This window comes from Pristiophorus japonicus, chromosome 2 (assembly GCF_044704955.1).
Source record: "Pristiophorus japonicus isolate sPriJap1 chromosome 2, sPriJap1.hap1, whole genome shotgun sequence".
NCBI lineage: Eukaryota > Metazoa > Chordata > Chondrichthyes > Pristiophoridae > Pristiophorus > Pristiophorus japonicus.
Window position 1 is genome coordinate 283,522,728 of NC_091978.1, and position 24,666 is coordinate 283,547,393.

Genomic DNA, 24,666 nt, shown 5'->3' on the forward strand with positions numbered 1-24,666 from the left:
GCCCTAAAGCCATGAGACTTTGTGGAGTCTGCAATCAATGTTGAAGAGTCCGAGGGCCAAAACTCTATCCCCCCCCCCCCCCTCCCCTCCCAGTCTGCCATGAGCTTCTGGTAGATCTATCTCGCTGGTGGGACAGGACATATCTAGGTATGGTGATGAAGGAATCTAGAATGTTGGTTGATTGATTCAACTCTGTCTGGCTGTTGCTTGACTAGTCTGTGAGACAGCTCTCCCAATTTAGGCACCAGTCCCTAGATGCAATGTTTCTCTGTTAATGTGTCTCGTGCTTATGTCCTGTTGTGATAGGTCAGATTGGAGGGCATTAAGAGTCACCCACACATTGTGGGACTGGAATCATGTGCAGGCCAGACCAGGTAAGGGGAGCAAGTTCCCTTCTCTAAAGGACATTAGTGAGCCAGTTTACAACAATCCTGTAGCTTTAGTGGTAATTTTTCATGATGATGATGATGAGCTTTAATAGTAATTTTCCCCTGGTGCTAGCCTGCATATTACCAAAGTTATTGAATTCCATACTGGGATTGAAACACATGACCCTGGGTTACTCGTCCAGTACCACAAACACAACAGTACAGTACCCCATATACCAGTTTAGATCTAAAACTGGGAACAGTAGGAGTCAAATCTATAATATGTTTTCATTGAACTTCTACCTTACTGAACTGTACAGTAGTGGTATTTGCTAGAACTGAAAGCTGTCTCTTACAACAGAGTAGCACTGGGTTAATTGTAAACCACAAAGTGATAGGAAGGGACAATATGTATGAATATAAAGGGGCTGCAGGAGGGGTCAAAACTAAAAATCATGGTTTAAAAACTAGTATTAAAACACTCTACCTAAACGTACGCAGCATTCGAAAGAAAGTAAATGTAAATGAGTTGACGGCACAAATCATTACAAATGGGTATGATTTGGTGGCCATTACAGAAACGTGGTTGCAGGGTGGCCAAGACTGGGAATTAAACATACAGCGCTATCTGACAATTCGGAAAGATAGACAAGAAGGGAAAGGAGGTGGGGTAGCTCTGTTAATAAAGGATGATATCAGGGCAATTGTGAGAGACGATATTGGCTCTAATGAACAAAATGTTGAATAATTGTGGGTGGAGATTAGAGATAGTAAGGGTAAAAAGTCACTGGTGGGCGTAGTTTATAGGCCCCCAAATAATAACTTCACGGTGGGGCGGGCAATAATCAAGGGAATAATGGAGGCATGTGAAAAAGGAACAGCAGTAATCATGGGGGATTTTAACCTACATATCGATTGGTCAAACCAAATCGCACGGGGTAGCCTTGAGGAAGAATTCATAGAATGCATACAGGATTGTTTCTTAGAACAGTATGTTACAGAACCTACAAGGGAGCAAGCTATCTTACATCTGGTCCTGTGTAATGAGACAGGAATAATAAACGATCTCCGAGTAAAAGATCCTCTACGAATGAGTGATTACAGTATGGTTGAATTTGTAATACAGATTGAGGGTGAGGAAGTAGTGTCTCAAACGAGCGTACTATGCTTAAACAAAGGGGACTACAGTGGGATGAGGGCAGAGTTGGCTAAAGTAGACTGGGAACACAGACTAAACGGTGGCACAATTGAGGAACAGTGGAGGACTTTTAAGGAGCTCTTTCATAGTGCTCAACAAAAATATATTCCAATGAAAAAGAAGGGCGGTCAGAGAAGGGATAACCAGCCGTGGATAACCAAGGAAATAAAGGAGAGTATCAAATTAAAAACCAATGCGTATAAGGTGGCCAAGGTTAGTGGGAAACTAGCAGATTGGGAAAATTTTAAACGACAGCAAAGAATGACTAAGAAAGTAATAAAGAAAGGAAAGATAGATTACGAAAGTAAACTTGCGCAAAACATAAAAACAGATAGTAAAAGCTTTTACCGATATATAAAACGGAAAAGAGTGACTAAAGTAAATGTTGGTCCCTTAGAAGATGAGAAGGGGGATATAATAATGGGAAATGTGGAAATGGCTGAGACCTTAAACAATTATTTTGCTTCGGTCTTCACAGTGGAAGACACAAAAACCATGCCAAAAATTGCTGGTCACGGGAATGTGGGAAGGGAGGACCTTGAGATAATCACTATCACTAGGGGTTAGTGCTGGACAGGCTAATGGGACTCAAGGTAGACAAGTCCCTTGGTCCGGATGAAATGCATCCTCGGGTATTAAAAGAGTTGGTGGAAGTTATAGCAGATGCAATCGTTATAATCTCCCAAAATTCTCTGGACTCTGGGGAGGTACCAGCGGATTGGAAAGCAGCTAATGTAATGCCTCTGTTTAAAAAAGGGGGCAGACAAAAGGCAGGTAACTTTTGGCCGGTTAGTTTAACATCTGTAGTGGGGAAAATGCTTGAAGCTATCATTAAGGAAGAAATAACGGGACATCTAGATAGGAATAGTGCAATCAAGCAGACGCAACATGGATTCATGAAGGGGAAATCATGTTTAACTAATTTACTGGAATTCTTTGAGGATATAATGAGCATGGTGGATAGAGGTATACCGATGGATGTGGTGTATTTAGATTTCCAAAAGCATTCGATAAGGTGCCACACAAAAGGTTGCTGCAGAAGATAAAGGTACGCGGAGTCAGAGGAAATGTATGGATGGAGAATTGGCTAGCTAACAGAAAGCAGAGAGTCGGGATAAATGGGTCCTTTTCGGGTTGGAAATCGGTGGTTAGTGGTGTGCCACAGGGATCGGTGCTGGGACCACAACAGTTTACAATATACATAGATGACCTGGCAGAGGGGGACAGAGTGTAGTGTAACAAAATTTGCAGATGACACAAGATTAGTGGGAAAGCGGGTTGTGTAGAGGACACAGAGAGGCTGCAAAGAGATTTAGATAGGTTAAGCGAATGGGCTAAAGTTTGGCAGATGGAATACAATGTCGGAAAATGTGAGGTCATCCACCTTGGGAAAAAAAAACAGTAAAAGGGAATATTATTTGAATGGGGAGAAATTACAACATGCTGCGGTGCAGAGGGACCTGGGGGTCCTTGTGCATGAATCCCAAAAAGTTAGTTTGCAGGTGCAGCAGGTAATCAGGAAGGCAAATGGAATGTTGGCCTTCATTGCGAGAGGGATGGAGTACAAAAGCAGGGAGGTCCTGCTGCAACTGTACAGGGTATTGGTGAGGCCACACCTGGAGTACTGCATGCAGTTTTGGTCACCTTACTTAAGGAAGGATATACTGGCTTTGGAGGGGGTACAGAGACGATTCACTAGGCTGATTCCGGAGATGAGGGGGTTACCTTATGATGATAGATTGAGTAGACTGGGTCTTTACTCGTTGGAGTTCAGAAGGATGAGGGGTGATCTTATAGAAACATTTAAAATAATGAAAGGGATAGACAAGATAGAGGCAGAGAGGTTGTTTCCACTGGTCGGGGAGACTAGAACTAGGGGGCACAGCCTCAAAATACAGGGGAGCCAATTTAAAACCGAGTTGAGAAGGAATTTCTTCTCCCAGAGGGTTGTGAATCTGTGGAATTCTCTGCCCAAGGAAGCAGTTGAGGCTAACTCATTGAATGTATTCAAATCATCGATAGATAGATTTTTAACCAATAAGGGAATTAAGGGTTATGGGGAGCGGGCGGGTAAGTGGAGCTGAGTCCACGGCCAGATCAGCCATGATCTTGTTGAATGGCGGAGCAGGCTCGAGGGGCTAGATGGCCTGCTCCTGTTCCTAATTCTTATGTTCTTATGTTTTCTGAGTTCCTTTTGTAAGATTAATTCCTTTTTAAATTCTCTCAGTATTGCTATCTTACTTCAGTGTTGCAATCGATCCAGCTAAAGGCTTATACAATTTGTGGGGTGAAGGAGAATAACCTTTTCCTCCCAAGGAGCGGGATGGACTGTTTTGTGATCTAGCTAAGATTTGCTGACAGAAGGAGCACTTGCAGTCCTATAGCATCTTTCACGTCATCAGGATGTCCCAAAGTGCTTCAGAGCCAATTAATTACTTTTTCAATGTAGTCACTGGTTTTTACTTAGACAAACACAGCAGCCAAATTTCACACAGCAACGTCCCACAAACAGCAATGGGGATGAATGACTCGTTAATCTGTTTTTTGTGTTGATGGCTGAGGGAGGAATGTTTGCTAAAACACCTGGAGAATTCTCTGTTTTTCTTTGAATTGTGCCATGGGATCTTTTACATTCACATTCATAGGCTCACAGGGCTTCAGTTTAATATCTTATTCAAAAGGTGGCACCTCTGACTATACAACACTTCATCAGTGCTACACTGTAGTCTGAGCCTAGATAATGTGTTCATGTTCTGGACTAGGTCTTGAATCTACATCCTTCTTTCTAACTCAAAGGTGAGAGTGCTACCATTGAGCCACGCTAGAAATTCAGCCGATGTATGAGCTGAGCACACAGCAGACCTAGTGGTTGGACCAGGGGGAGCACCTGAAACTGCTGTGTACAATCAGAAATCGTAATTTAAAAGAGAAACAAACAAAGTGTCTGTTGTACATCACATTTCTCAAATATGACCCTGGAGCTTAAGTAATTGAGCACTTGCCTGTCAACTGTGTTCTCAGTTTGATTCCCAAGGCTAGTTGCTGCTCAAACTCCCTTGCCTTGGTTGAATGAATTTCATCTGCTCTCAGCAGGCGTTCCATGTGTTGACCAAGTATTGAATCTTGGGAAAGGGAGAATTTCCCCCGCTCAAATGTATTTCCTGTTGGTAAATACATAACGTACTGTAAATTTCAAATAATTTCTTTGGCATCTCTGGCTGCCTTTAAGTATGTTTAAAGTTTGTTGTAAGCTGTGGAAATTTTGCTTTAGCTAATCGAGAAGCAGTGTGCAGATGTGCCCTTCCTTGGTAAGGGCTCTTTTGGGTTTTAGATTTAAGCAGCCTGGAGCTTCTGTGCTTTATCACACTCCTAGGCCAAAAAAATGTGATTAAAGCGTGTTTGAGATAAACAATAATTGCCCACAGACTGTGAAAATGACATTTTTGGTGGTATTTGAAATAAAAAGAACTTACGGGGCAATGCAGAACTCCTTTGGGTACTGGACTGTGTACAAGAAATTCTTTGAGATGCCTTTCAGATGTCATGCAAGGGAATACGTGCCAGAAGGCTGACAACTGCAATACTTTTCAATTTTCAAGCAGAGGACAGAATTCAGATTTACTTTCATCTTACATGGCAAAGAAAAATTACAACTGCACTTCCTTTCTGCCTGGGAAAAATGTGCTGTTCAATCAAGGACTCACACCTGTTTTGATCTGAAGTTCTGACCTAAAATAACAATAATGCTCAACTTTACTTTCATCAACTGCACACACATAACATTGGTCGTTTAAATGTAAACTAAAACATCATTAGTGAAATCAGTTTTTTGATTACTTTATTCCCTTTTCTCTTTTTTTAATACTCTCAGCCACTGATTGGTCTTCTAGCAAAACATTCCAGGGTAGCTTTAAACCACTTCCTGTCAAAAGCTAGAGAGTCAATAAAGCAGGGCAACATTGCAGTTGTGCTGCTATTTTGAACAAATGCTGTCTATTTGATAGCTCGTTTTTATTCAGTTTATAGTCACACAAATACTGCCCTTCTGGACTGTGTTCAGTCCATTGTTCCTGAGCGAGTAGAAAGAGAACTGATCGAGAGCAGCATTGAGGGGTGTTGTCCCCATCCAGAGCAAGTTTTAAGAAATGTTTTCCTATGCATTCAGGAATTCCTGTGCTATCTGGGAACTCTGCACGCAAGAATTCTTGTGGGCTCTGCATACAGGAATTATTGTGGTGTCTCGGCACCCTATCCTTGTGGTAAGGCGTTCTGCTTTCTGCTTATTTGAGGCTCTTGAGCTATCCTGACCTTTCTCTGTTGCTCAAGGTTTTTTACTTCGTCAGTAAAACTCACCATCGATAACAAAAGTAAATTTCATCAATCTTTTCTCAAATTGCTGTGCACATGTAGATTTTGATTGTTGGTTAACTCCTTCAGTCGCCTAAACTTTAGTTAAACATTTGATTTTATTTATTATGTAAGTGGGGGTGTATACCAATAAGCTTCTTCATTCACAACATGACTTGAGTCACTACATGGGAAGGGGAATATCCAATTTGTTCTGAAACTACCTTGAACTAAAATTATGGGGCTAGAAATTGCATAGCTCCCCGTTTGGGATGCTAACTTTTGCGCTACCAGGCGCTATCCAATTTCAGTAGATAACACTCCAGGAGGGAAGTGGAGCGTTAAATCAAACGCCACCACTTCTCTTGGAGCACTAAACCAGGCAGGAGGGGCGGTAGCATTACAGCACTGCACAATGTCCAGTGCAGCGCTGCTGGGATTGGAAGCTGCTTCCCTCCCTTAAAGGGAAGGACCATTGCTGCAGGCTCTGCAATAAATCGATTTCCCTGGTCGCTGATGGCAGCCACGATCAGCCCCAAGCACTATAACAGACTGCAGGGCTGATCAATCATGGCGGAAGAGAAAAATTCAGTGTGTTCAAAAATGATTTCTCACCTACCTCACCGGCAATCCCTTGAAATACCGCTCTCCAAGCTGCTGGCATATCTGACAACGCCTCCTACAGCTGCCGGTGCTGATGCCCGGCAATGCTGCAGAGGACATAACTGAAGTTCGCATCCGGTGCGGTACCAGGGCGCTGCGCACCGATGGCATCACAATCTCCGGGGTGCAGGAGATCGCGGCTTTCGGGTTTACTGCTGCCGCGAACCTGCAAGGCAACTCCGCGGGCATCGGTACTCTCGCTGCGCCCGGTCGCAGAGGCAGTAGCGCCCCATTATCAACCCCCTGGAGGCGCAAAGTAGGCCAATTTCCCCCTCATGGTCTAGAAATGTATTTTCCTATTATAAGAATAATACAAATGATCACTTTTAAGAAAAAGTTTTTCTGTGAAATTTTAGTGTTGCCTTCAGTTGAAACTAGGTATCGCCTTGAAGGCATTCAGCGAGCCAAGCACTTCAAAACCTCAACAATTGGCCAAATTACATGCTTGGATCAGAGCACTGCATTGTAATGAGGATTACTGAATGTAAAAGTTTATATATTGGGAATAAATGAAATATAATCTGAACTATTGGATTTGATTCTTCCAATGAAGATCCTGGTATTTCTTAAGATTTACTGGGTGAGGGTTTCTGCTAGGTTGCACTGGTTTTTTCAGTGCAATTTGCCCGAACTCGACAAATCAGCACAAAATAATCTAGGAATTTCGAGCACAAATTAGGTCCAACGCAAATTGAATTTCCGCGATCGTTCATGCTAGTATAAAAAAACATTGTACAGGTGTGACATCCGAAATTCAGAAACCTCGGGACCGAGGCTGTTCCAGATTCCGGTTATTTCCGGATTTCGGAACGTCTTTGCCTGGGCCGAGGTAGGTGGGGTCGGGCGGGGGAGGGGAGGCGAGGTCGAGCCGCCGAGGGCTGGGGCGAGGTCGGGCCACGCCCTTAGAATCACCGTGGCAAGTTTCTACTAAATGTGTCCGTTTGCGGGCCTTCGGTGAGGCTGAAAACTAAGCTTTTCTTTAGGCAGAAGGACACTAATACACATTTTAAAAGCTTTAAATTTTTTTTTAATTTACTAAAAAACGTACACCAATGTAAATGGTTCTGTATAGTTTTTTGAATAATTTAAAATTGAGTTACTCAGAGGTGGTGGATGAGACACTGATTAAAAGTACTTATTTTTTGTGATAAACCCATTTTCAGCTGTATTAATTAAAACTGCACCAGGTGACCACTTTTAAATATATCACGGAATTTTATTTAATCCAAAATTTTTATTTTAAAAGATTACATTATAAAACACCGTCCGATTGCGCTGGTTCGTGGAAGATTTTACCTTTGGCGATATGCAAATATGTTTGAACGGAAACTTGTGGAGAAAAAACACTTCTTAAAACTGGCGCAGTTTTGAGCACAATTTTCACCTGGATCGACGATTGTGCCCAAAGTGAAAACTCTTGCCCACTGTCCCTAAAGAACCCTCAATTGTATTAGTTAGTGCAAATGAGCTTCAGTATTGTTTTTCAAGAATGACAAATTTATGCTGATTTTGTCCTGTAGTAATATTTCCTTACTAAACATTTTTGATTAATTTTGTGCCCACCCTCGACCTCTACATTTTGGGAGTCTGGTTGAAGCCGCTGTATGGTCTCTGATTTTGCGAACAAAAATGTTTTCTGTGGTATTTAGTGCAGAAATTACAATGATAAATTCATGAAGAATGTTGATGCTTGGGAATGGAACACTTTCCTATTTCAGAATTAAATACTCCCATGACAAAAAAGGATGTATAGCAAAGCTCCCTCTTCTGTGCCCAAATAATGTAACTCAGCCCAACCTCACTGTTGTACCATTGTGACATTTCCATTTTCTATAACTGTCATCTTGTGGCCACTCAAAGGGATTGCTGAATGACAGTAGTTTGTGACGTGGGCCCATACCGACTCGGACATGACTTGGGACTAACCAAAAGTGAAACCATCATTTGACAACATACCCTCAACAGTCAGCAAGCAAAGATGACTTTTATCCGATGACTTTGGGCTGGAAGGTGAAAGGCTTGTCAAGTCTTGCCCATTGTTCTATGTAGTCTACAAGTAACCATTTTAATTGTCTTATAAAAGATTTGGTGCTTTTTTGTTTATTATGCACAGCATTTCAATTGTAAAGTCCTGTTCCCTCAGTACAGATTCACACGAGGCATGTAGTGAAGTCAAGGTCACTCTGGACCTGCACCTTTATTTCACAGCTCTGGAATGCTGCACTTGCCTGAGACCTGCCCTTATATACCTGTCTCTTGCAAGTGCACCCCTGGTGGTAAGGTATGCTGGTGGTTACAGGTCATATCTTATTACAGTCATGTATAGCATGTTAGGATACAGTTATATATAATAATGTAAGATACATGACATCACCCTCCCCCAAGGTCTTATTGTCTTTATAGGTTCAGTCTCTCAGGTGGTCTACGCTCTCGCGTGGAGCGTCTGAGTTGTGGTTCAGTTGTTTGCCTTGGTGTCTGTTTTTCTTTGGGTGGTTGCTGGTATCTCGCCTGGGCTGTCTGTTTCGATTGGTGTGATTGTTGTTGACTCGCCTGGGCTGTCTGTTGGGATTGCCCTTTCCTCAGGTTGCTCCCTCTGTCTGTCCACCAGGTGTGGTGCGAGTTCCACATTGTAGTCTGCCTCTGGTTCTGCAGTGTTGTTGGTAAATCTGCTTTTGACTTGGTCTACATGCCTCCGGTAGGTTTTGCCATTATCCATTTGTACTACCAGTAAACTGTTTCCTTCCTTGCCCGTTACTGTCCCTGCAAGCCATTTGGGACCCCTGCCATAGTTCAGTACAAACACTTTGTTCCCTATCTCATTCCATCTCCCCCTCGAATTTCTGTCATGGTACTCAGTCAGCTTACGGCGCTTTGCCTCAACGATTTCGTGCATGTCTGGGAGGATTAATGAGAGCCTTGTTTTTAAAGTCCTTTTCATCAACAGTTGCGCGGGGGGGATCCCAGTCAAAGAGTGCGGGCGAGATCTGTATGCCAGCAGCAGTCGTGACAGGCGACCCTGCAGCGTGGGACCTTGGATTTTAAGCATGCCTTGTTTAATGATTTGCACTGCTCTCTCCGCCTGGCCGTTGGAGGCCGGCTTGAACGGTGCCGTCTTGACGTGATTTATGCCGTGGTCAATTATAAAGTCTTGGAATTCTGCGCTGGTGAAGCACGGACCATTGTCACTGACCAATATGTCAGGGATTCCATGCGTTGCAAACATGGTTGCGAGTGGTGGAGGTTGTGCTCGAGTTTAAAATGGTGCATTCGATCCACTTTGAAAATGCATCTACAACTACGAGGAACATTTTGCCCATGAATGGGCCCGTATAGTCTACGTGCGCCCACGACCACGGTTTGGTAGGCCAGGGGCTCAGTGGAGCCTCCCTGGGGGCATTGCTGAGTTGGGCACAAATGGTGCACCTTCAGATGCAGAGCTCCAGGTCCGCGTCAATACCAGGCCACCAGACGTGGGATCTGGCTATGGCCTTCATGAGAATGATCCCCGGGTGCTCGCGGTGGAGCTCCCGGACAAATGCCTCTCTGCCTCGCAGAGACATGCCTACTCGGCTGCCCCACAGAGGCATGACTACTCGGCTGCCCCACAGAGGCATGACTACTCGGCTGCCCCACATCAGGCAGTCTGCTTGTAGTGATAGCTCATGCATGCGCCTGTGAAAGGGTTTTAGTTCCTCGGGGCAGGCATCGTGAGCCTCTGCCCAGTCACTGGTTAGGACACATCTTTTTACTAAGGATAACGTGGGGTCGCTGGCCATCCAGGCTCTGATTTGGCGAGCCGTCATGGGCGAACCTGTGGACTCAAAGGCATTGATTGCCATGACTATCTCACAGTCCTGTTCGTCAGACCCTTCCGTGGTCGCCAGGGTTACCTGCTGAGCGTGTTGACACAGTTGTCTGTGCCTGGTCTGTGCCTTATGGTATAGTCGTAGGACGCCAGCATGCGTGCCCCCACCGTTGAATTCACGCCGAGGCGTTGGCGTTTATTGCCTTCCTCTCGGATAGGAGGGACGTGAGGGGCTTGTGGTCGGTTTCTAACGCGAACTTGGCCCCGAAAAGGTATTGGTGCATCTTTTTGACATCGTACATGCACGCGAGCGCCTCCTTCTCTACCATTCCGTACCCGCGCTCCGCCCGCGAAAGTGACCTGGAGGCATAAGCAATGGGTTGTAATTTGCCCGCACTATTGACATGTTGCAAAACGCACCCGACTCCATACGCTGACTCATCGCATGTGAGAACTAGCTTTTTATCTGGGTCAAAGAAAGTCAAAACATTGTTGGAACACAGAAGGTTGCGTGCATATTGAAGGCGCGTTCCTGGGCGTCCCCCAAAAACCAATCGCACCCCTTTCTAAGTAGCACGTAGAGAGGCTCCAGCAGCGTGCTTAAGTTCTGCATAAAGTTCCCAAAGTAATTGAGTAGCCCGAGAAAGGAGCGCAGTTCTGAGACATTCCGGGGCCTGGGTGCCAGGCGAATTGCTTCTGTTTTGGATTCTGTTGGGCGGATTCCATCAGGGCAATCCTTCTGCCCAAAAATTCAACCTCGGGTGCGAGAAACAGGCACTTGGATTTCTTGACTCGTCGGCCTACCCGATCCAACCGCTTTAGTACTTCCTCCAAATTACGGAGATGGGAGTCGGTGTCCCTGCCCGTGATAAGTATGTCGTCTTGAAATACAACCGTCCCCGGGATGGACTTGAGCAGACTCTCCATGTTGCGCTGGAATATAGCAGCTGCCGACCTGATGCCGAATGGGCATTGATTGTACATGAAAAGGCCTCGATGTGTGTTGATGGTGGTGAGTAGCTTGGATTCCTTGGTCAATTCTTGCATCATATACGCAGATGTGAGGTCTAATTTTGAGAAAAGTTTACCTCCAGCCAATGTGGCAAATAAGTCCTCTGCTCTGGGTAGCGGGTACTGGTCCTGTAGGGAGACTCTGTTTATGGTAGATTTGTAGTCCCCACAGATTCGTACGGATCCATCAGGCTTCATGACTGGGACGATGGGACTTGCCCAGTCGCTAAATTCCACAGGTGATATAATGCCTTCCCGCAGAAGCCTGTCTTGTTCGTGTTCAATCTTTTCCCTCATCACATAGGGTACAGCTCTGGCTTTGTGATGGACCGGTCTAGCATCCTGTGTGATGTAGATTTTGACTTTGGCCCCTTTGAAAGTGCCCAGACCTGGCTGAAAGAGATGTTCAAATCACTTTATAACTGTTGAGCAGGAGGTCCTTTTCTCTAATGATATGACATGGGCATCATCCCATTTCCAGTTTAGTTTTGCCAGCCAGCTTCTCTCCAGCAATGCTGGGGGGTCTCCAGGGACAATCCACAGGGGAAGTCAGTTCACTGTCCCTTTGTGTGTGACAGAGAGCATGGCGCTGCCGAGGACTGGTACGATTTCTTTGGTATAGGTCCTTAGTGTGGTGTCGACCCTTGTGAGTTTTGGTCTGTCTCTTTTATGCAGCCACAATTGTTCAAATTGTTGAGTGCCCATGAGAGATTGACTCGCTCCTGTATTCAGCTCCATGTTGACAGATATCCCGTTGAGTAGGACCCTCATCATTATCGGAGGCGTCCTGTTGTAGGATCAGCGGCCGTTGATCGTGTTGACCCGCTGTACACCGGGTACTGTCCCCACCATCTTCTGGTCCGCTTTCCGACCCATCCGATTCGTATACCAGCCGAGCTGCTGTTTTTTTGCACATGCGGGCCAAATGCCCTGTATATTCACAATTTCTGCAAACAGCCTGCTGAAATCGACATCCCCTTGCCGAGAGCCCACCCCCACACCTCCAGCACAGACCTGTTCCATTGTTCAAAGAGTTTCCAAAGAATGAGCTGCGTCTGGCTGATTTCTCTTGAGCTTCTCTCAGTTTATAGTTGATTGCTCACATTGTGGGTTGATGAGGTGTGAACGGCCGTTCCTGTGGCTTTTGATGGCTTCTGCCTGCTGTCGAGAACCTGTTCTCCCGGTTTTGTCTGTGTGTGGGGGTAGCAGCTTGTTTAATGCTGTGAACTTCTTGTTCCAATATTTCGTTAGTTGTCGTACCTGCATTGTAAATCAACCTCGTTTTTTCTTCCCCTACCAAGAATGTCTGCAACCAGTGCTGCTGCCTCTAAGGTCAGGTTCTTGGTCTCTGTGAGCTTTCGGAATATGCCTGCGTGGCCTATTCCTTCAATGAAAAAGTCTCTCAGCATTTCTCTCCTCAGTTCATCGGAGAACTCACATAAACTAGCCAAACTCCGAAGTTCCGCCACAAAGTCGGGTATGCTTTGGCCCACACAGCGTCTGTAGTTGTAGAACCTGTGCCTGGCCATGTGTAGGCTGCTCGCTGGCTTCAGGTGGTCTCTTACCAGTGTGCTCAATTCTTCAAACGACTTGCTTGCTGGTTTCTCGGGTGCCAACAGATCCTTCATTAAAACGTATGTTTTCGAGCCACAGCTGGTCAAGAAATGGGCTCTTCTCTTGTCTGCCTTATCGTCGCCTAACCAGTCTTTGGTTACAAAGCTTTACTGGAGCCTTTCTATAAAGTCCTCCCAATTGTCTCCCGCATTGTACTTTTCATCTGATCCGTTGTTCGCCATTCTGTGGATTCTATAATCCCGTAACCCGTCGCCACTGTAAAGTCCTGTCCCCTCAGTACAGATTCACACGAGGCATGTAGTGAAGTCAAGGTCACTCTGGACCTGCACCTTTATTTCACAGCTCTGGAATGCTGCACTTGCCTGAGACCTGCCCTTATATACCTGTCTCTTGCAAGTGCACCCCTGGTGGTAAGGTATGCTGGTGGTTACAGGTCATATCTTATTACAGTCATACATAGCATGTTAGGATACAGTTATATATAATAATGTAAGATACTTGACATCAATAATCTTTGGTTCAGTGCAGCTCTCTAACATTGCTTTTATATTTCTAATAGCAGTGATCACATAAGTTTGGCAGCATTAAACAATGCCCTTCATTTGAAATGTGTTGGGATATGCTTGCCCATAACCAGCAGTATTCTCTTCTCCGCCTGTGCACATGCGCAGTTTTATGCCATGGCTACACATGGGCAGTGGCATTTTGAGTTGTATCACCCAACTGTATAAGATGAAATCTGATTACTGGTTTGAAATGAGGCTTGGACTTAGACTGATAATTAAATAGATTTAAGTTTCTGGGTGTTTCATTTGCTCCAGCTGTGTTATGCTTGATACAAAATCAAATCGTACATTTTGAGAATCAGACCGGAGCTGCTGTAGACGTTTTGATTTTTTTTTTTAAAGTGTTTTCTGCTTTAGCGCAGATTTACAGTGGTTAGTTGGTGATGTAAGAACAGCATAAGTAACCATTTATTACAGTGAATTCCTTCAGTGTCATAATAACACTTTGCTTTCCTCAGACCTCATATTTCACATCCCCAAAAATGTAATGGGGCAACTCGAAGGATTTCTGTTGTGCTGAAACAGTTTAGTGATTATAGATTCCTTATAAATTATGCACAGTACTTTTTTAAGGAAATATGTCAGATGAGATCCCTAAAAATGGTCAGAAATTCTGCATTTTTATATTTTCAGAAATGCTACAGAAGCACATGATCTTTGAAAGCTGCGATCAGTCTCTTCAAGTGGCTATCAAATTCTGAGTGTTTATGTATCTGATATTAAACAGCACAATCATTTTCTATATTGGCCAATGAATATAGATATGGAAATTGAGTCATTCTGTTAGCAAACTTGAGCATTAGGATTTGTGGCTTTAGTGCCGAATCATGAAATGGTTACAAATAACACCAGCAGCCGCACCATTTGTCAAGAAATCCAGCAACTGACTGTAGAATGTTTTCATCTCAACTATTTGTAATGTACATGCGTTTGATATGTTGGCCAGTAGAAACCAAAATGACATATTTTCTTAAAATAAATATATGTAAAATGAGGACAGTGTGCTTAATGATTTACAGTTGTGACAAACTGACATATTAGGAAAAATAAAACTGTCAGTTTTCCGTTCGAAGAAGTGAGAATGTTATGTCCTTGGAGAAAACCCTGGGTGATACTGTTAATATACAACCTTGTTTAAAAATACCAGCTGTTGAGATGCAGCCAAAGCCAGCAGATGACTAAGTGGATGTGAGCTAAGAGCTATGCTGTAATATGTGCCGCTCTTCTCCAGGCTATGCTGCTGAGTCGTGATGGGCAGTACCTCATCACTGGAGGAGATAGCGGAATAGTGGCTGTGTGGCAGGTGTGGGACCTCAAACAGCTGATGATCTACCCAGGCTGTGATGCTGGCATTCGATCCATGGCCATGTCTCATGACCAAAGGTAAGACATTGTTTAAAGAAGGTACTAGATAAACTACCTCCCCGTCCTCCAAAGTTGCTCAACGTACTGTGTACATGTGCAATTTTTGGGAAATTTCAGAAATATGACCAGTAAAATAAAACTGGGTTGAAAATTGTCAAGCAAAAGCTAAGAATGTTATTATACTACAGTCACTGCTCTCGGACATGTACTCGTGAAGTGAAAAGCACACAGACAAAATTACAGCACTTGTTAGAACGTAGACAGGAGCAGCCGCACTCTCCTAATGTTAAAGTTCAAATTTAAGTTTACAGAGTTCTCAGATAATTCAGTAAGAATTTGGGGTATTATGAATGCATTCCATCACCTTGTAGCATTCTACATTGCAGCTTTAAAATGCTTTGCTGCCTTACAACAAGGTCTGTTTAATTATAATATCCATCCCTTTTAATAACCCATTTTGTAAAAGGCGATAGGACAAATGATTAGGAATGTTCATGAGATAAGTACCATTTGGTACAAAACAGACTGAAAACGCTTTATTAGGATAAAAGAATGTTCAGGGACTTGAGGAATTCTGAATATCTTAAAACCATATTATATCCACAATGCTCTTCAAATTAGCAAAACAGAATCGAAATTCTTAATTTTTGAAATATATTGAGGGTGAAATTCAACTTCGGCAAGGGTGCCGATTATGCACCGTGCCTAATTTTCCTTTCAATTAACTTCTATGGAAAGGAAAAACAGGCAAGGTGTATAACGAGTGGCTGATCCGCTGTCATCTGTTTTGTGCTCCTACTGAAGTTGAATTTCATAGAATCATAGAAATTTACAGTACAGATTCGGCCCATCGTGTCTGTGCAGGTCAAAAAAAGCTATCCAGCTTAATCCCACTTTCCAGCTCTTGCTCCGTGGCCTTGTAGGTTGCAACACTTCAAGTGCATATACAAGTACTTTTTAAATGTGATTAGGTTTTCTGCCTCTATTCTTTCAGGCAATGAATTTTCGATCCCTATCGCCCTCTGGGTGAAAAAAAATCTTCCCTAATCCTTCTACCAATGACTTGAAATCTATGCCCCCTGGTTATTGACCCCTCTGCTCAGGGAAATAAGTCCTCCCTATCTACTCTATCTAGGCCCCTCATAATTTTATTCACCTCAATGAGTCTCCCCTCAGCTTCAAAGAAAGCAACCCCAACCTATCCAATCCTCATCGCCAAAATTCACTAGTCCTGGCAATATCCTTGTAAATCTTCTCCGTTCCTTCTTTAGTGCAATCACATCTTTCCTGTAATGTGACCAGAACTGTATGCAGTACTCTAGCTGTGGCCTAACTAGTGTTTTATACAGTTCAAGCATAACCTCCCTGCTCTTGTATTCCATGCCTTGGCTAATAAAGGAAAGTATCCCATATGCCTTCTTGACCATCTTATCTATCTGTCCTGCTACCTTCACGGATCTGTAGACATGCACTCCAAGGTCCCTCTGTTCTTCTACACTTCTCAGTATTCTATCATTTATTGTGTATTCCCTTGCTTTGTTAACTGTCCTCAAATGCATTTCATCCACATTGGCCCAGATTTTGCGTCCACAGTGAATAAACAGTGCTACCTGTTAATTACACTTGCACTTCCCCATAGACTTTCTATGCGCATTTACAATTGGAACGAGCATTGATTAGAAATCCAAAACAGCATGGCACTCTCTACAGAGGATCTGAGACCTGTGAGCTGAGCAAGCAATGGTCCGTCTTCTTAACCACATTGAAAAATCCTTAGAGACACGCAGAGTCTAAACCAGGAAGTGAAAGTTTGAATAGTTAATTCAATGCCAAATCATGTACAGAAAAAGCAAAATAAAGAGAGGGAAGGAAAGATGGGATTAAGAGACAGAAAAAAAAAGTAAAGATTTTAATTTTTGTTAAATCTTCATCAATAATTAAAATCTGAAGGAATGAGATTGCACGCTTGTAAAAGTTAATTTTCAGTGCTAGAGAGGTTGTTTGGCAGTAATTAAGACATCCCATTAAAATTTACTTACACTGGAATGGACAAGTCCTAACTTTTTTTCTGGCATGTTTAGTGGATCTCAATCACGTAAGTACCGCAATTTCACAACATTCCATTTGTTTCAATGCCAAGATTCTGAGCGAGGTACAGTTATAGTGCAGATTCTGGAAGAGCAGGGCATCTCGGATAGTAATTTCCTGATTTCCAGATTTAACCGTGCATGTACGGTCGCCAGTTGTCTGAGTTACTCTTTTTAAAAAAAAAGATTGAATGCTGATACTTCCCGTTATTTTTACTGCATTATGTTTTAAGATTCTGTTCTATTACTACTGTAGTAGATATTGAACTGATTCTTTGTTAATGGCTCGGGAGGACTGATATTGTCATTAATGTACAATTATTGGGATCAGTGTCATTACAGGAAGTCTAAAATCATATACCAGTGTCAGGATACAAAACTACAATTTCAGATAGTTACAGTCTCAAGTGACAGAAGTAACCTGACTTTTACAGCAATTTCTTTGAGAATTTACTCCATCGTGTTGTCAGTTTCCAAGGTCTAGAAATGAATTTACTAAGATTATTGGGTGATATAGATTAAATCCTACCGTCAGTCTTGTAAGTACATGGACCATGTACAGTAGACACCTCAAGTCGCTGGAGAAATTGTTCGCATGCCAGACACGAGACTCCCAAAGTAAGCGCTCTATTCGGAACTCGTCCACGGCAAACGAGCCAAAGGTGGGCAGAGGAAACTCTCAAAGCCTCCCTGATAAAGTGCAACATCCCCACTGACACCTGGGAGACCCTGGCCAAAGACCGCCCTAAGTGGAGGAAATGCATCCAGGAGGGAGCTGAGCACCTCAAGTCTCATCGCCGAGAGCATGCAGAAATCAAGCGCAGGCAGCGGAAAGAATGTGCGGCAAACCTGTCCCACTCTCTCTTACCCTCAGCAACTATCTGTCCCACCTGTGACAGGGACTGTGGTTCTCGTATTGGACTGTTCAGCCACCTAAGGACTCATTTTTAGAGTGGAAGCAAGTCTTCCTCGATTCCAGGTGACTGCCTTTTGATGATGATGATGAAGTTTTCAGTGCTAAAATCAACAAATGCCAATTTTCCTGGCCAATTCATCTTTTAAAAAGCATAGTATAGAGAAATCAAAGTAACAGCACAAGGTTACTCATTTAGGCATTAGTTTAGAATTACATTGTTTACATAGATTTTTTTAATGTCATTTGGAATATATATAGTGTTATTTTGAAAACACCCTAAAAACAGAGATTGATCTGCGTAAATGTAAGTTGTTGTCTGTGGTGTTTCATTGTTTGGTACATGAAGCACAAGTAACTTCAATGTTGAAAGTTTACCTGCAATCCTTTTCCAGAGTACAAGATACCAATGGCTTAAACACATTTAATCACCTGATGTATTGTTGGAAGCAGCCATTTGGTGAAGTAATTTCTGTGCTTTTAATTGGTGCTAATACACTGAACTGGGTCAAACCAGGCTTATCCTTCCCTCTCCTCTATTCACACTAAAACTAGGCCAGCTCACTCATACTCAATCTGATAATTAGGTTGAGAAATGTACTCTTTTAATGCCCCCACCATTTTTACTATTTTGTTTGAGAGAATTTTTATGCTTCTTAGAATGAGATGAGTTAATGCTGGGGAAAGATCATATTCTATTTAAGGCAATTGTGGTATACATTAAACACTGACATAGAAACATAGAAAATAGGAGCAGTAGTAGGTCATTCGGCCCTTCGAGTCTGTACCGCCATTCAATATGATCATGGTTGATCCTCTATCTCAACACCATATTCTTACTTTTTCCCCATTCCATTTGATGTCTTTTGTTTCTAGAAATCTATCTATCTCCCGCTTAAATATATTCAGTGACTTGGCCTCTACAGCCTTCTCTGGTAGAGAATTCCACAGGTTCACCACCCTCTGAGTGAAAAAATTTCTCCTCATCTCGGTTCTAAATTTCCTACCCTATATCCTGAGACTGTGACCCCTTGTTCTAGACTTCCCAGCCAGGGGAAACATCCTCCCCTCATCCAGTCTATCCAACCCTGTCAGAATTTTATACGTTTCAATGAGATCCCCTCATTCTTCTAAACTCTAGTGAATACATGCCTAGTCGACCCAATCTCTCCTCATACGACAGTTCTGCCATCCCAAGAATCAGTCTGATGCACTCCCTCTATGGCAAGTATATCCTTTCTTCGGTAAGGAGACCAAAACTGCACACAATACTCCAGGTGCAGTCTCACCAAGGCCCTATATAACTAGTAAGACATCCTTGCTCCTGTACTCAAATCCTCTTGCAATGAAGGCCAACATACCATTTGCCTTCCAAACTGCTTGCTGCACCTGTATGTTTGCTTTCAATGACTGGTGTACAAGGACACCCAGGTCCCTCTGTACATCGACACTTCCCAAGCCATCACCATTTAAATAATACTTTGTCCTTATGTTTTTCCTACCAAAGTGGATAACTTCACATTTATCCACGTTATACTGCATCTGCCATGTGTTTGCCCACTCACTCAACCTATCTAAATCGCCTTGCAGCATCTTTGCATCCTCCCCACAACTCTCAATCTCACCTAGTTTTGTGTCATCAGCAAACTTGGAAATATTACATTTGGTTCCCTCATCCAAATCAGTTTTAAATATAATATATATATATATATATATTGTGAATAGCTGGGGCCCAAGTACTGATCCCTGTGGTACCCCAGTAGTCACTGCCCGCCACCCCGAAAAAGACCTGTTTATTCCTACTCTCTGTTTCCTGTCAGTTAACCAATTTTCAATCCATACCAGTACATTACCCCCAATCCTATGTGCTTTAATTTTGCACACAATCCTCTTATGTGGGACTTTATCAAAGGCCTTCTGAAAATCCAAATACACTACATCCACTGGTTCTCCCTTATCTATCTATCAGTTATATCCTCAAAAAACCCCAGTAGGTTTGTCAAACACGATTTTCCTTCCATAAATCCATGTTGACTTTATCTAATCCTCGTGATATTATTTAAGTGTGCCCATATCCAGTCCTTTATAATAAACTCTAGCATTTTCCCTATTACTGATGTTAGGTTAACCGGTCTGTAGTTCCCTGTCTTCTCTCTTCCCTCCTTTTTAAATAGTGGGATTACATTTGCCAGCCTCCAATCTGCAGGAACTGATCCATAATCTATAGAATTTTGGAAGATGACAACCAATGCATCTACTATTTCCATGGCTACCTCTTTTAGTACTCTGGTATTCTTTAGTGCTTTAGTACTCTGACAGGTCAGGCATGGTTAGATGCAGAGTAACTGTACTATATCTGACTCTGGCAAACAGTATGCCTTAGTGCGAAGCTCAGAAGAGCACCACTACTGCATCAAGAAGATGTATTGTTGTTTCCTACACAGGCTATCCTGTGTTCTCTAAGTGTGATTTGAAATTTACTGCCACATTAGGGGAAGTTTTGTGCTGTGGCTCCATGGCCACAAGGAACTGGCTTGAGACAGCACAAACTCATTTGAGGACCCATACAGCCAGCAAACAATGGAGAGTCTGGGGATGTATATACATCCAAATCCCAGAGGCGAAAGCCAGTGTCAAATACATGACACCACCCAGTCACCTATTTTTGGTATTTTGTCCACTTAGGTTCACTAAAGCTGTAATTCTGATTAGTGAGGGTCAGTCAAAACCAGAGTTTTCCTTTTAGTTAATTCAAGTTATTAAAGGCGTTATTATTGTCTACGTAAGTGTATTGCATGTTATTTTATCGTGCTTGAAAGAAAAAAGGCAAGAAGACATAAATGCTATTATTCACTGATTATGTCCACTACTGAAAATGTTCATTTATTAAAATTTAGTTTAAAAAAAAATTCAGATACAGCACCTGCTGAAACCCAGCACTCCTCCTGGTTGCTGTGATGTAGTGCTTTTGAAGTGGACGAACAAGGTTGAAAATTCCTGCAAATCACGAAAAATTACCTTTCTTTGTTCCTTTGCATAGCTTATAGTTCAAAAATGATTTGATATAGATTATATTCTGTGTAATTAACTATATGTCTTTCAATTTAGGGTCATCATTACAGGTATGGCATCTGGAAGCATAGTACTGTTTTACATTGATTTTAATCGATGGCATCACGAGTATCAAACCAGGTACTAGGTGCGTTCAAGGCACAGAAATACACTGCTATGTGCTGGAATCATGAGATTGTCATCTGAAAGAGCAAACAGCCATCATTGGTGCATTGAGAATTTTTAATCAACGTAATCATACAATCCTGCCACTGTATATAATGGCATCCATCCATATGAAGAAGCAACAAATCTGAATGTAACTTAAAAGTCTCTAGGAAAGCAGAGTATTTTGAAATGCTTACTGCTATTTTTGTAGAATATAAGGAATTTGACATATCATTAGTAGAACACCAGAGCATATAAGTCTGATTCAGAAATACAAAATGTCTATTTTTAGGAGGAACAAATCTTTACATGATTCTTTATAAACGTCTCATTCATAAGAAATATAATGACTATTTCTTTACCTTCATCTCTGTAAGAAGAATAAGTGACTGATTTAAAAGAATGTAAAACAGAAATTTTAATCAGAGATGTTCATAATTATGTTAGAATTAAGCAATATATTTACACCTGTGATTTGATTATTGCATATACAGAGATCAAATTTAAAAAAAAGGTTTCTTTTTGGGGAGAAGGTTTGCACGTGGGGATGTACAAATCCTTTCTAAGGCATGGTTCTTTACTGTATTTTTTCATTAATGTTATGGTAGCTTAGCACTGATATTACTGGGAACAAAGAGCAATATTTAAATTATGACCTAGGATTTTTTTAACTTTATAACAGTCTACCGGAAACTATATTCTTGTCATTGGCATGCTGCTGGGCTAGAAAAGGGATCTTTCCTCAGAGTTCAGGTAAACAGTAAATCAATCCAGTGCAACAAGATTTGTCTGTTCTACATTAGTGTGCGTGCATTTTCAGAGAATTATGTCCATTAATTTCATTTCTATAGCCTTTGTTAAACATGTTTGTAATCTTGACATTGTTATGCTGAATTCTGATGACTTTGTAACTGTGAAATTCTGTTTGGGTTCCTGTTCTGCTTGTTATTGTGTGTGTGAAATCCTACCATTAGGATATTGTGGTCAGCCTACAAACTTTCATAAACTAGACTGCTGAAAACATTCCATCTTGCTGAGCGAATGTTTCCCCAATATAGATCTTACTGGTGCCTAATGGCGCATTCGTAATCTGCCAGAGGAACCACGATACTGTATTTCAAAACCTCACTCAGAAAAGCTTTTTTGGTGATGATTTGGAATGACATTCCAGTTTGTGTAATGAAATCAAAAATAAAGTTCACTTGTATCTTGAGACTGGAGAGTTTTTTTTGACTGACAGTACTAACAATCCAACCTTAAGATCGGCTGCTGTTTATTTAAATAAAGTTATATCAAGCAAATCTCTAAGCACCACTTGTAAACCATGACTTTGCATGACTTGTGGATCATGTTTTCCTTTTCTGCAACAGAATTCCAAGTCACCTGAGGCTATGCAACTGAAGAACTGTAGCTTTTTAAAGGCAGCTAGGTCGCAGTTGGAGAAATAACACCAGCCTTTGTAAGAAGTTAATTATAGAACAAAAGCTCTGCTTGCAAAGTTGGAGTCCATGGATTTAACTGTTTCAGATAAGCAACGATATTTTGCATTTTATTTCAATAAAAATACTGCTTTCAGGCCTGAAACTTTTTTCAGAAGGTGGGGAAGGGGGAATAGGAGGATTGTTCAGAAAAAAAACACTATGTTGTAATGGGGAATCGGGCTGGTCCCACTGACTTGCAATTGACGGCTTCATTGTCACATGAAAAACTATTAATTAGATTTCAAAGAACAGTTTCAGATATCACTATCACGTGGCATGTTTAAACGTTTTTGATCCATGAACTCCACATTTTGCTCCAACAGTGAATTATCAGATGTATGGTTTTGATAGAGACCAAAATTCACAGTAACCATTAACCCCCAAGGTACCAAACTATTAGATCCTCTATTACATCCTCCATGACGTGAGTTCAAATCCCACCAAGGCAGCTGGGGAATTTAAATTCAGTTAATTAAATAAATCAGGAATAAAAAGCTAGTATCAGTAATGGTGACCGTAAAAACCCATCTGGTTCACTATTGTCCTTTTGAGAAAGAAATCTGCTGTCCTTGCCTGGTCTGGCCTGTATGTGACTCCAGACCCACAACAATGTGGTTGACTCTTACTTGCCCTCTGAAATGGCCTAGCAAGCCACTCAGTTGTACCAAACCGCTATGAAAAACGTTAAGAAGAGTAAAACCAGATGAACCATCCGGCATCAACCTCAGCACTGGCTTCAAACATGACAAAGGCACACCCAGCCCATTCAATCCTGCAAAGTCTCCTCACTAACATCTAACTTGTGCCAAACTTGGGAGAGCTGTCCCACAGACTAGTCGAGCAACAGTCTGACATAAAATCATAGAAATTTACAGCACGGAAGGAGGCCATTTCAGCCTCCTCTGTTCCAAAGAAAACAAATCCAGCCTATCCAATCTTTCCCCATAGCTAAAATTCTCCAGTCCAGGCAACATCCTCGGGTATCTCCTCTGTACTCTCTCTCATGCAATCACATCTTTCCTGTAATGTGGTGACCAGAACTGCATGCAGTGTTCTAGCTGTGGCCTAGTTAGTGTTTTATACAGTTCAAGCATAACCTCCCTGCTCTTGTATTTTATGCCGTCACCAAGATCCAGGTCGTTGATTGGAGCGTGGCAAGTACAGCAGGAGCGGCGAGGTCGGGGCGAAGGAGCGGCGAGAGATCGTGGAGGGACGTGACCGGGGCCCAGGAGAGGCAAGAGCATGGGCAGCCCACACTGCGATATGTGTGCACACTAGGTCCATGCAGCAGAGCTGGTCTCTAGTCGTCTTGGTTAATCCTTGCCACTGGAACAAGACCCAGCTCTGTCAAGCCCATGTGGTGGCTGGTGTGCAACGGCCACCACACATTAAAAAAATCCATGCACAAGCATCTTCCACCCTTCAAGATTTAGTTCGGGACCTGGAATTTTAGATCCTTCATTGAAACGTTGTGAACTTTTTGACATGGAAGCAAGTCATCCTCGATTCGAGGGACTGCCTATGATGATGATGAGGAATTAAGGCAAGTGCAGTTTTGGTTTCCATATTTACGAAAGGATATGCTTGCTTTGGAGGCAGTTCAGAGAAGGTTCACTAGGTTGATTCCGGGGATGAGACGGTTGATTTGTGAGGAAAGGTTGAGTAGGTTGGGCCTCTACTCATTTGGAATTCAGAAGAATGAGAGGTGATCTTATCGAAACGTATAAGGTTATGAGGGGGCTTGACAAAGTGCATGCAGAGAGGATGTTTCCACTGGTGGGGGAGACTAGAACTAGAGGGCATGATGTTAGAATAAGGGGCCGCCCATTTAGAACTGAAATGAGGAAGCTGAGACATTAAATAAATTTAAGACATAAATAGAGTTTCTTAAATGATAAGGGGCTATGGGGAGCGGGCAGGGAAGTGGAGCTGAGTCCATGATCTTATTGAATGGCGGAGCAGGCTCAAGGGGTCATATGGCCTACTCCTGCTCCTATTTCTTATGTTCTTATGCCTTCTTAACCACCTTATCTAGCTGGCCTGCTACCTTCAGGGATCTGTGGACATG

At 42.5% G+C, this 24,666-nt stretch overlaps 1 protein-coding gene across 3 annotated transcripts in view; it reads left to right on the forward strand.

Moving 5' to 3' along the window:
• The window catches only part of lrba (LPS-responsive vesicle trafficking, beach and anchor containing), a 1,157,354-nt gene extending 1,135,024 nt beyond the window's left edge, over positions 1-22,330 (forward strand). For all 3 annotated transcript variants that reach the window (XM_070871469.1, XM_070871472.1, XM_070871473.1), the window contains exons 55-56: positions 14,765-14,916; positions 21,007-22,330. In XM_070871469.1, coding sequence (XP_070727570.1) covers positions 14,765-14,916; positions 21,007-21,097 — 243 coding nt within the window. In that variant the 3' untranslated portion in view covers positions 21,098-22,330. The remainder of the gene's footprint in view (positions 1-14,764; positions 14,917-21,006) is intronic.
• Positions 22,331-24,666: the final 2,336 nt, after the last annotated feature.